Below are 12,940 nucleotides of genomic sequence, written 5' to 3' on the forward strand. Positions count from 1 at the left end.
CAAAACTGCGAGACCTGCAAGGAAGTAAAAGGGCCGTCCAGTCCGGTCACACCTCCCCTGGGAGAAATGCGAGTGTCTGACCATCCGTGGCAGATCATTTCTGCTGTTACCACTCCCAAGCTAACCTGGTGGAACGCGTCAACAGAACTGTAAATGCTTGCATTCGTACCTACGCACGGAATGATCAACAATTATGGGACACATGGCTGGCCGAGATAGAAGTCATTCTAAATACCAGCGTTCATAGCTCGTGCAATTTCACTCCCTATTACGTGACCCAGGGACATGAGATTTTCATGAATGCGGAAGATCATCGCCGAGCTAGGAAACAAATCAGTATCTCCACGAAAGAAGTAGAGAAAGCGAAAATGAACCACTTTGGGGCAATCTATGACTAAGTGGAAAACAATTTAGTTAAGGCTTATAATACTTGCCGTAAACCATACAACCTTCGTCATCAAAGATTTTCAAAGGCTTTCCAGGGAGGGCAATTAGTTTATCGTAAAGATATGCGGCATTCTAGTGCTGCTGCTAGTTACAACGCTAAATACGGTCCTAAATATTTGCCTTGTAGAATCAAAGCAAAGATTGGCACTTCGTCATATGATCTCGAGGACATGGATGGAAAATCTTTGGGCATATGGCCGGCAGTTCATCTCAAACCTGGTTGAAAATTGAAGTTTTAATAAAATTCGTCACCGGATAGTTGAAATTATTTGAGTCTTTCTACTATATTTACACTAATACCTGAAATCAATATCATATTGAGATAGTTTGTTCGTCACACCTCTACGCTTGAGACCTAAAAGTTCATCATCACCTATACATTAATTAGGTTAGGTTACTTCGCTGAATTAGCATTTTTATCCATTGAACTTGATGTTTGTAAACACGGAAATCCGTTCGAAATAATCCTTTCAATATTAAACCCTTGAAGGGAAATACCATTAGTCCATTCGATCCCTACAGGAGTAAGGTATCAACTGTCTCTAAACAGCAATAGATTCAGTTAATAAGATTGAGTTACTGTGAGTAACGATCACCCAACTGGCGGTTATGGAGTGATAGTCCTCCATGCACAGTCACACTTCGGACGCGAAGCTAGATCGATTTTGAATACGATGATCGGGATATTAATGCGGAACTCTGCCCGATTAGAATATTGACTATAAGACGTAGCACTCATTTGCTACATATCGAGGAATTTTATAGTTCACTGATAGCTACATTAGTTAGGTAAACATAGATAAGCAGGAAAGCGGCCTCTACTGTGGAATGATTGGGTTAGAATAAATGATAAGTGTGTGTGATAGATAGATAATAGAAATCAGTTGCGGATAACGCTTATTATATAGGTTTAATAGTCCTGTAACGAATACTGAGAGAGTTGTTTAAATGATCTGGTCGTCTCATTTCGAATGAAGGAAAGTGGAGGCTTGAATATCACGAGCTTACAGTCTCTCATAGGGACAAACTGGACATAGAAAAAATCTGGCAGCGAGTCGGTGGATTTTAAGGTATGCTGTGTAATTGATATGCTACAGCGTTCTCGAGGAGGTAAGAGTAATCCGATATGAATATTTGACCGAAAAAAACATTCTTTTTTTTATTATTTTATGAAACGTTGAAACAATAATTAGAGAGTGATCTACGGTTAGATGAAATTAAATATTATACGGGCAAACATTTCACTCTTTTTTGGATTGTATACGAATAGTAGAATAATATTTGAAATGTTTATAAATATAATGAAGGAAAAAACTCGTTAATTTCTGATAGTAATTAGCTAGGAGCGAAACGAAATCAAATCAATAAAATCACTCTCTATATGAACATTCAGGAAATTGTAACCCTGTGGGTTTCATGTAAATTACTTGTTGGCTCCACCACCAATTCCTCTCTACCCAGTTTCCCCTTTGCTACTCGTAAGCTAGTTACTCTCCCACTCTTGAGTAACGCACCGATAACACTCGATGAGTGTCATGCTACCCAGAATAGCAGTGGAAGGGTACCTTCCGTCAGACCGTGTCGATTACACCATTCTTGTGCTGACTCTATAAGGGTTTGAGCATGGAGGCTAGAGGAGGTTCGCCCAAAGATGGAGCCACCTGAGACCGTGTTGCCAAACAATAAGCGACCTGTCAAAGTATGAATTTTTGTCGGGAATTTTGGTTGCATTCCGATAAATGTCAGTCGTTTCTCACAACAGTAGTGAATAAAACAGCTTAGCGGGAAATGAATCGATCTCTTTAGACCGTGACTGTCCAGCAAGACAGAAGTGCGCGACGAAAACTAAAATTTATATCTAGTGGATGAAGAAAAATCGGAACCGCGTAAATTGTACAAATATCTCAGTATCAGTCGTTAGTGATAGGCTAAAAAGTTATAGTATGTAAAATTGAGAATTAGTATGAGAAGTAAACGTGAAAAGTGTGCAAATGTGCTTATATCTAATAGTACGATTCAACTGTACTGAGAAAACACGGTGAAAGGAGTGATTTTAATTGTAAGAATCAATTTCGGATATTAAAAGGTTCGCTTGTCTGCGGACCTTTTTTCTTTACGATCGGAACAAGTTCCGATCTTTCTTCACAGTTTATATAACGGGTTACGGCGTGGAGTGAACTTACCAAAGAAACGCCAGCGATCGACCGCCATAACAACCAACTAAGCGTCCATCGTCGATTAACGCCATTTTGGAGCGCGGCTAGTATCGACCGTAGTTTGGCGCCATTGTGAGCAGCACGAGGTCGCATAGAGAAAACACACATCGCAAGCCAGAATTGATGGTGATGGGTACAGGGAGTACCGAAGAGACCACGTTGAACGAAATTCCAACGGCCCAACTCAACAAACGGTTCTATGGAAACGAAGGTAGCCGATTCCTGAAAGTTCGGCTAACAGTCCAACAAGCGACAGGGACAACCACAGACAAGCGGATGTACCAGGTATCGGGTGACGTCAGTAGTAAGTGAGAAAAGATCTTGTGAATTTAGTTAGTAAGTCAAAAGTTAGACTAGGGCATTTAGAAGAGGAGGAAATTAAAGCAGGTGATTATTGAACAATTTACACTGGTTCTCGCTCCCATTACGATTTCCCTGGCTGCAAAGAGCCATACCTAAATGCTCTTGCATGACGGTTACCTCGAAAGGGTTTTGATTCAGCCCGCTTTTGAGCATCCCTTGTTGTGGAGTTGTTTTGCCGCAGTCCGGTGGAAACCCTGTTGGTCTAATGGACTAAGCCCGTTCCTGCTAAAAGAGGTGGTATGAGGGTGGTGTAAGTATTCGATCTGCGTACGGTGTAAGCGACCCTTAGAGCATTCCCAGCGATTTCTTAAAACATAGGAGCCAGCGGTTTTAATAAAACAAGGAGTTTCAATTGGCACCCAACTAAAATTGTTAGACAGAGAAGTACATTACCTTTGCACCACGCAGGGGGGGGGGGGGTAAAAATCGTAACCGATTTAAAACTTGTCGTCGTTCTTCCAACGTACGAGTTATAACTGAATTGAATTCAATATTCTAAGTTCACAAAGTCATAAGATGAATTTAGAAATTCAAGCATTATACAAAAATCTTCTAGTTCACCATCTAGAAAGATCGGAATTGGAATACGAACTTCAAATTCGTGCGGTTCAATTTGAACAAACAGACAGTCGCTCGGTTTTACAGAGAAGACTGCGGGATCGCATTAAAGAAGAAAAAGAGAAAAACGTTACGGATACGGATGTGTTCAGGTGTGACGCATCAGTAAATGATGAAATTAAGATCATTGATAACAATTTAAATAATATTAGAGCTTATCTGGAAGGCAGCATGCGTTACGACGGTTTAAAAGATAGTTTGAAAACACGTTTAGGCCACTATTTTTTCAGAGCAAGAAGAATCCTGGAAGTAGCAGATCAGGATGATGATCTCTTAGATGTTGATAAAATGGTAGGAATAATAAGAAACTTGATGAATAGTTATTTTTCTCCATTTTCGCCAATACGAGAAATCAGGGAGGAGATGGTACAACAAATTACCCAAACTCTCTCCAACTTGAAGGAGGTAGGACAGCTAGGAAATAAAGATCCCGGAAATTCGTCGGGATCTAACTCTCAAGATTTAAACCATAGCGATCTAGAGCAGGAAAATTCGGAAAACGTCAAACAACAGAGCAAATCCTCAAAACTTTCTACTCGTCGTAAGCTTAAGTCAGTGCGTGAACGAAATCAAACATATAAACGTTTCCCTCTATATAACGGGTGGGCTCCTGGCACGTATGTCCCATACCCAACAGGGTGGTATCCTCAGTTCCCCCCCCCACGTGTTCGGTCAGCAGGAAGAGAAAATCATTCGTAGAATAGACTTAGAATCCAAAAAAAGGCTAGGACTCTACCACAGCCAGAAACATCAGAAACAGTGACATCCGATTCAAGTCAAACCGGAAGTGATAGCAAGGTAGAACATTCAGGACGACGTCGATATTTACAACATCGACGCCGGCCGGTCTCGGAATGGAATCTACGATATGAAGGGAAAGATAGTGGACAGGGTCTGATGAGGTTATCAAAGAAGTAGAATTTTACGCCAAATCAGAAAAAGTCACCGATCGAGAACTCTTTCGTTCAGCAATTTACCTTGTTATATAATTTTGGCGTCACCACATGAGCAAAGAAGTGCGATAGAGGTGTGAAAGGCATGCATTAATTGTGCAGACTTACCGAACTTGAATTTGGCGATCTGCGTGGCCGTTCGCGCGCGGACTTCGCTGAATTGTTCAATCTCATGTCGTTTTTTCAACTCAACCGATTTGTCAAACAGTTTTCGCTGAGCCTTGTTTTGCACATCTTATATTGCAGATTCCTTTCGACCTAGCTCCAATCTTCCTGATGAGCAAAATTTCCGGAACAATGCTCGAAGAGCGTACATTGATAGGGGCCACACAGTTCGTTTCTGCACTTCTGATTCTTCCGACAGTAAATGTTTCAGCTGATACACCTCCAGACACTTAAAGTATTGCCTCCACGATGGCGGAAGACGGTCCCAGTTATTGTCAACGAAGAAATCCGGCCGTCGAGTTGACACCAAAGCCGATTGTTCCGGCCCACGAGGTCAGCGAAGCGATCGCCGAGCCACACACGTCCACCTCCACTTTTCTTCTGGCTTTTTCTTTTTCCCTTTTCTTCCTCCGGAAATCAGAACGGTCTGTCAAAACCGCTCATACGGCAGTGCGCCCATTTGGCTTAGTTTTCTGTATACACACTAATTGCAGCCCTCCCCGTTCGCACTGATTTTTAATTTACTCATTAAATTGAATTAAACGTTACAACCTTTTCAAAGATCGAGCCAAAACATGGTACATGACCGGCATAGAAAACGAAGATTTTACGAACTGGAGAGAACTCGTGCGAGAGTTTCTCAGTCCAGAGCACAATCACGTAAATGAAATTAGAGCTATCTCGCGAAATCAAGGTCCTACATAACGCTTTCGGGACTATTTAACAGAAATGCAAAAAATTTTCAATTCTTTAACGAAATCGATTTCCGAAGCAAAAAAATTTGAAATAGTCTACCGTAATCTACGGGTGGACTACAAAGGTCACGCGATCGCATCTAACACGGACAACTTGGCCGATCTTAAAAAGTTAGGGAGGAAACTTGATTCTACATATTGGTTCAAATACTCTAATAATGTAAATGATCCGATTCCAACTCGAAACCGTTCCCAGATTAACGAAGTGGGGGCTAGGCCACCAGATGATCACGCTTCTCCCAGTGAAAATTCTAAGAAAACATTCAAATCTCGAAACTTTTTCCGATCGAATAAAGAGGATAGGTCAGAAGAGGAACCGGGAAATAAACATCCAACTAAGGAGAAGAAAGGAACACAGTTTGAGGAAAAGAATAAGGTAGATGATTCGAAGGGTTTGAAGGTTTTGGTTGAGAAGTATATACCTCCAAAAGAGGGAATGTGCTTTAACTGCCGTCTCAGGGGTCATCATCAATCAGAATGTGATCATCCCAAGCATAAATATTGCCACAAGTGTGGGTTTCACAATGTGGAAACCCGAAATTACCCATGGTGTGCAAAAACGGCCAGGAGACTGCTTGAGAGGGCAAGCGAGTCATACTAGTAGACAAAACCCTCATTAGAGTGCTCGAGAAAATGACTTGTACCTTAGTGGCTATAGCAGGGTTGAAAACGGCGAGTACATCTCAGATGTAGAAACCCAGCATGAAGAATTTTTCATTAATTTAAGCGAGGATGGACGTCCTTTTGTAAAAATTTACATATATGATATCCCTGTAATTGGATTACTGGATAGCGGGGCTCATCGAAGCATATTAGGGTTAGGAGCTAAAGGTTTAATTCGGCAGGGTAAATTCAGAATCTATGACACGAATATAGAACTAAACACCGCTAGTGGAGAAAGATTACACGTAGAAAGTTGTGTTGATCTACCCATGACCTTCAATAATTCGACCAAAATAATATCAACTTTAATAGCCCCTGAACTGAAACGTCGTCTGATTTTGGGTGCAGACTTTTGGAAAGCTTTTCAAGTTGTACCTACAGTAAAAACCGAAAAGACGGAAAATGTGGAAATAACTTCGGGAGTAGAACTATCAGAAAATCAGAGGTCAGAATTAGACCGAGTTAAATCCCAGTTCAAGGCAGCTACTAAAGGGTTGTTAGAACATACCCCACTAATTTGTCACCGAATTGAATTGACCGATGAAGCAAAAAAACTGAAACCTGCCCGCATCAACCCTTTTCCAATGTCCCCCAAACAACAGGAGGAGATTAACAAAGAATTAGATAGCATGCTTGAGGCCGGTATTATTAAAAAATCTTACAGCGACTGGGCGTTAAGATTGGTACCAGTCGACAAAACTGATGGCACCGTTCGGCTTTGCCTAGATGCACGAGAACTAAACGAGCGTATCCTCTGCCACATGCCGAACTCATATCCTCTGCCACATGCCGAAAGAATCCTTAGCCGTCTCGGTCCCTGTAACTTCATTTCGACCATCGATCTCTCACAAGCATTTCTTCAAATACCCTTACATCCAAAATCAAAAAAATATACGGCCTTCGCAGTATTAGGCAGAGGCCTATTTCAGTTTACTCGGATGCCTTTTGGGTTGGTGAATAGTCCAGCGACCCTATCACGACTTATGGACCGGGTATTAGGGTCCGGAGAATTAGAACCACATGTTTTTATATATCTGGACGATATTATCATCGTCAGTAGTACCTTCGAAGAACATATACGATTGCTTCAGGAGGTCGCAATCAGACTTTCAAAAGCGAATCTTTCCATTAATTTACAGAAATCGCAATTCTGCGTGACTGAAGTCCCATATTTAGGGTATTTGTTAACAAATACTGGTCTGCGCGCTAACCCCGATCGTGTAGTCTCTATTGTAAATTACGAACGGCCACACACTCTTAGAGCCGTGCGTAGATTCCTAGACATGTGTAATTATTACAGGCGTTTCATTGCAAACTTTAGCGAGGTGGTTCATCCACTAACAGAACTCTTGAAAAATAAACCGAGAACTGTGAACTGGAATGAGCGAGCCGAAACGGCATTTGTTAAAATCAAAGAGCTACTGATAACTGCTCCTATTTTAACTAGCCCTGATTTTAATAAACCTTTTAGCATTCACTGTGATGCCAGTGATGCGGCTATAGCAGGCGTAATTACGCAAATGTATGAGGAAATCGATAAACCGGTGGCGTACTACTCCCAGAAACTAAGTGGAGCACAACAAAGATATTGTGCTACCGAGAAGGAGGCCTTAGCAGTACTAAACTCCATCGAAAAGTTCAGATGTTATATCGAGAGTGTTCCATTCACGGTATACACAGACGCATCAGCTCTTACGTACATTCTACGCAGTAGCTGGCGAACCTCTTCGCGACTTTGTCGATGGAGCATTGAGTTACAGCGCCACGACATGACGATTAAACACCGCAGAGGGGTGGAGAATATCATCCCAGATGCGCTATTGCGCGCTGTGGAAATGATGTCAGAGCGAGCTTCTACAGAAGATTGGTATAGCCGAATGCTCAGAAAAGTTCAAGAGGAACCTGAAAAGTTCAAAGATTTCCAGGTAGTGCAGGGTAACTTAAAGTAATTGGTTTCCACGCAAGAAGATACATTGGATTATCGGTTTGAGTGGAAAACATGTGTTCCTTCGGATATCAAGGAAAAAGTATTGATCGAGGAACATGATGATGTCCTTCACCCTGTGGCCGAGAAAACGATAGCGCAAATTAAAAAGAGATACTTTTGGCCAAAGTTATCAGAAGATGTCAGGTCTTATATTCGCCAGTGTACGGTATGCAAACAATGTAAACCGGCTAACCGATCACAACTGCCACCTATGGGCCTACAGCGCATCACTACTAAACCTTTTCAAATAGTAGCATTGGATTTCATCCAATCGCTGCCACGAAGTAAACGAGGAAATTCCCACCTACTGGTGCTTATGGACTTATTTTCAAAATTCTGTCTGTTATTCCCTCTTCGAAAGATATCTGCTGCCTTAGTATGCGAAATTCTGGAAGAAAGCTGGTTCCGTAGATACTCCACTCCAGAGTATTTGATTTCGGATAACGCTACCACGTTTTTATCCAAAAACTTTAAAACCCTATTGGAAAAATATAAAGTACAACACTGGACAAATTCGCGACACCATTCGCAGTCCAATCCGGTTGAACGATTAAATCGTACAATAAATGCGTGCTTCAGAACCTACGTACAAAAAGACCAAAAGTTATGGGATACTAAGGTTTCGGAAATCGAATTTTTGTTGAATAATTCACCGCACACCGCGACCGGTTTTAGTCCGTATAGGATATTATTCGGACATGAAATAATAGATGAAGGGGAGGAACATCGAATGGATAGGGATACGGAAGAGGTGAAAGAAGAAGAGAGATTGGAAAGAAATGGGAATGTGGATAAATTTATTAGGGACACAGTATATAAAAATTTACGCAAAAGTTATGAAAAAAACCGTAAATATTACAATTTGCGTAGCAGCACAAAAACACCTTACTACGCAGTGGGCCAGAAAGTTTTCAATAGGAATTTTCGGCATTCATCTGCTCCCGAAAATTACAATGCCAAATTAGGACCTCTTTATCTCCCTTGCACGGTAATAGCTCGGGTAGGTACCAATTCATACGAGTTAGCGAATGAAGAAGGCAAATCTATAGGAGTATTCTCATCAGCTGACCTAAAACCCGCATAAACCTGAAAAATGAGAAAAAATTATATATTTTCTGGTAAACGTAAATAATAAGAAAACTTATCCTAGGGATATTCCAACGTATAGTTCGGTCGAAACTATGCCGAACTGCATCCTAGCACGATCATCTAAAGTCAGTCCGAAGCACAAGTACCGGATGTCACCCAGTCTTTCAGAGTTTCACTTGCACTGAATAAACAGCTTGATTTTTCTAATCTCTTCACAAAATCTATAATACACGAGGGACAGAAAAACTTAGAAGAGTACGATTTTGTGGATATTTTGCGCGTTACCGTTAAGGGGTTGGAAAACTCGACCAGTTTAAAATCAGTACGATATTTCAAACAAAACCTCGAATGAAATTAATTATGTTTTGTAAAAAAAGTGGGTTCTGACGTTCGTGCAACTCATGGGCTGAGCGACAGTTATTTCTTATTCTCTACTCTCAGAAGAGTAGAAGAGTCTAGAGAACAGATAAAAAAAAAACTGAGCATTCCAAACTATTCACAGATGTAAATAGTTTTGGAGCAGACGAAATTTAGGAGTAGTGAATAAACCGTACTCTTCAAAATACATATTATGTATTTAGAACTGAGGTGACGGGGTAATCTAACCCTGTGGGTTTCATGTAAATTACTTGTTGGCTCCACCACCAATTCCTCTCTACCCAGTTTCCCCTTTGCTACTCGTAAGCGAGTTACTCTCCCTCTCTTGGGTAACGCACCTGGCACTCGATGAGTGTCACGCTACCCAGAATAGCAGTGGAAGGGTACCTTCCGTCAGACCGTGTCGATTACACCATTCTTGTGCTGACTCTATAAGGGTTTGAGCATGGAGGCTTGAGGAGGTTCGCCCAAAGATGGAGCCACCTGAGACCGTGTTGCCAAACAATAAGCGACCTGTCAAAGTATGCATTTTTGTCGGGAATTTTGGTTGCATTCCGATAAAAGTCAGTCGTGTCTCACAACAATAGTGAATAAAACAGCTTAGCGGGAAATGAATCGATCTCTTTAGACCGTGACTGTCCAGCAAGACAGAAGTGCGCGACGGAAACTAAAATTTATATCTAGTGGATGAAGAAAAATCGGAACCGCACAAATTGTACAAATATCTCAGTATCAGTCGTTAGTGATAGTCTAAAAAGTTATAGTATGTAAAATTGAGAATTAGTATGAGAAGTAAACGTGAAAAGTGTGCAAATGTGCTTATATCTAATAGTACGATTCAACTGTACTGAGAAAACACGGTGAAAGGAGTGATTTTAATTGTAAGAATCAATTTCGGATATTGAAAGGTTCGCTTGTCTGCGGACCTTTTTTCTTTACGATCGGAACAAGTTCCGATCTTTCTTCACAGTTTATATAACGGGTTACGGCGTGGAACCAAAGAAACGCCAGCGATCGACCGCCATAACAACCAACTAAGCGTCCATCGTCGATTAACGCCATTTTGGAGCGCGGCTAGTATCGACCGTAGTTTGGCGCCATTGTGAGCAGCACGAGGTCGCATAGAGAAAACACACATCGCAAGCCAGAATTGATGGTGAAGGGTACTGGGAGTACCGAAGAGACCACGTTGAACGAAATTCCAACGGCCCAACTCAACAAACGGTTCTATGGAAACGAAGGTAGCCGATTCCTGAAAGTTCGGCTAACAGGCCAACAAGCGACAGGGACAACCACAGACAAGCGGATGTAACAGGTATCGGGTGACGTCAATAGTAAGTAGGAAAAGATCTTGTGAATTTAGTTAGTAAGTCAAAAGTTAGACTAGGGCAATTAGAAGAGGAGGAAATTAAAGCAGGTGATTATTGAACAATGTACACTGGTTCTCGCTGCCATTACGATTTTCCTGGCTGCAAAGAACCATACTTAAATGCTCTTGCATGACGGTCACCTCGAAAGGGTCTTGATTCAGTCCGCTTTTGAACATCCCTAGTTGTGGAGTTGTTTTGCCGCAGTCCGGTGTAAACCCTGTTGGTCTAATGGACTAAGCCCGTTCCTGCTAAAACAGGTGGTATGAGGGTGGTGTAAGTATTCGATCTGCGTACGGTGTAAGCGACCCTTAGAGCATTCCCAGCGATTTCTTAAAACATAGGAGCCAGCGGTTTTAATAAAACAAGGAGTTTCAAAATAAGCTAGGGTAGAATAACCGTCAATTTGAAATTTGTCTCAGAAGCTATCTGAGAAGGAGTTGACCTGTGGAAGTTGGCGTCAACTGGATGCTGCAGGTAGAGATAGTGCGTTCTATTACTTTCTGGATGAGAGAGTGAGAGTTCCGGTTTGGAGGCGGAGAGTCAGGGATATAAAAGGAGGAGTTATGACTAAACACGGTCCCTTTTTGATGTGGAACACATCTATATTTTTTATATAGGGGTGCAAATCAGAAACTCAAGAAAAACTACACGTAGAAATGTGGTCAGGTTTTAAACACTTACAGCTCAGTCTGTTTTGTATCAATTATTAATATTATTTCATCATTTGATAGGAAATATTTCTACGTATTGATTTGAATGTTCATAGCCATGTATTTTGGGTTGTATATCATTGAAATGTTGATTAATAGCTAGCAGTGTCCTATTTTTTCTGCAAAAAATCTCCAGCATACCGGATTTCCCTGCCATAGTCGACGGTTTTGAAGGAGTAAGCGATGTATCAAAGAGAGAGCATCGCTTTGATTGGTCAATCGATGCAAAAGCGAAGCTGTTGGAAGCACGCGAATCTATAAATAGAAGAGAAATTAAAGCTAATGTTTCAGTCCTATTCCTAGCATGCTAGAGGTAGGTTGTTGCTAGACAGCAAGACAGAACGTGCCATAAAAAGATTTGAAGCTTTAAGGGCTGATGCCAGTTGTTAGCGTAAAACCGTGTCGCTCGCTGTGCGTATTACATTTCTCTTCATGCTCTCTCGTAAATGTGTAAAATGACTCTCGATGTGGCCGGGTGGCCAAGAAAGTTTTGATATTTTCGGTTACAAGTTTGACTACATCACATAAAATCCAATAAAGCTACCGCTTGTTTGGCAGCCTTGATGAGCCGATATTATTTCTCACTCATGTTTCGCTACGTTACCAGGCAGAAATGGTGCCGCCATAGAAACGTACTTACCATTACAAAAATAACATGCACTTAATTTTTATCGCGACAACATATATGTTTTTATGCACTAATCGCATCTAAACTAAATTAGCTAGACATTGTCAGGATAAATTCTTGATCGATGCTTTTGAAGACGAGATATTCAATGAACAAGTTGAAAGTTGCCGTTTTCAGCTATGCAACTCTTCCTTCAGTAAAGGACTTTCCGCTAAAGTCAAACAATCATTCTGAAATTTTCACAGAATAATCTAAACTGAATTTCTAAGAGATTGTCTGTTGGGTTTTTTGATATTCGTCACCTTTTCTGAAAAAATCAGATTTGAAGCGTGAAAATAGCCCTTTAAAACACCCTAAAACACACTGGGGTCACCCCTTAATTGGTATGCTCTGATCTTGTGTCATGCAAGCTCGGAATTCCATGTTATGTCATTTCCCAATGAGAAATTGACAACAACCTCTGGATAAATTTTGAGTGCTTATATCAAGATTAAGATTAATTTCTAATTTATATTAGATGAACTCGATTGATAATGAGAAATAGTTTTCGCTTCAACCGAAATCGCAGAATGGTAGAGAAACTTAACGTTAAAAAAAC

At 41.0% G+C, this 12,940-nt stretch overlaps 1 protein-coding gene across 3 annotated transcripts in view; it reads right to left on the reverse strand.

Moving 5' to 3' along the window:
- The window catches only part of LOC131435451 (IDLSRF-like peptide), a 303,940-nt gene that overhangs the window by 142,065 nt on the left and 148,935 nt on the right, over positions 1-12,940 (reverse strand). Inside the window, exon 4 of one of the 3 annotated variants that reach the window (XM_058603349.1) lies at positions 11,733-11,969. The exons of the other annotated variants lie outside the window; for them this stretch is intronic. Within the exon in view, the coding sequence (XP_058459332.1) occupies positions 11,930-11,969 (40 nt within the window). The 3' untranslated portion in view covers positions 11,733-11,929. Of the gene's footprint in view, positions 1-11,732; positions 11,970-12,940 lie in introns of those variants that run through there. 3 annotated transcript variants of the gene reach the window in all.

Source organism: Malaya genurostris, chromosome 3 (genome assembly GCF_030247185.1).
Source record: "Malaya genurostris strain Urasoe2022 chromosome 3, Malgen_1.1, whole genome shotgun sequence".
In the NCBI taxonomy this organism is placed as follows: Eukaryota; Metazoa; Arthropoda; class Insecta; order Diptera; family Culicidae; genus Malaya; species Malaya genurostris.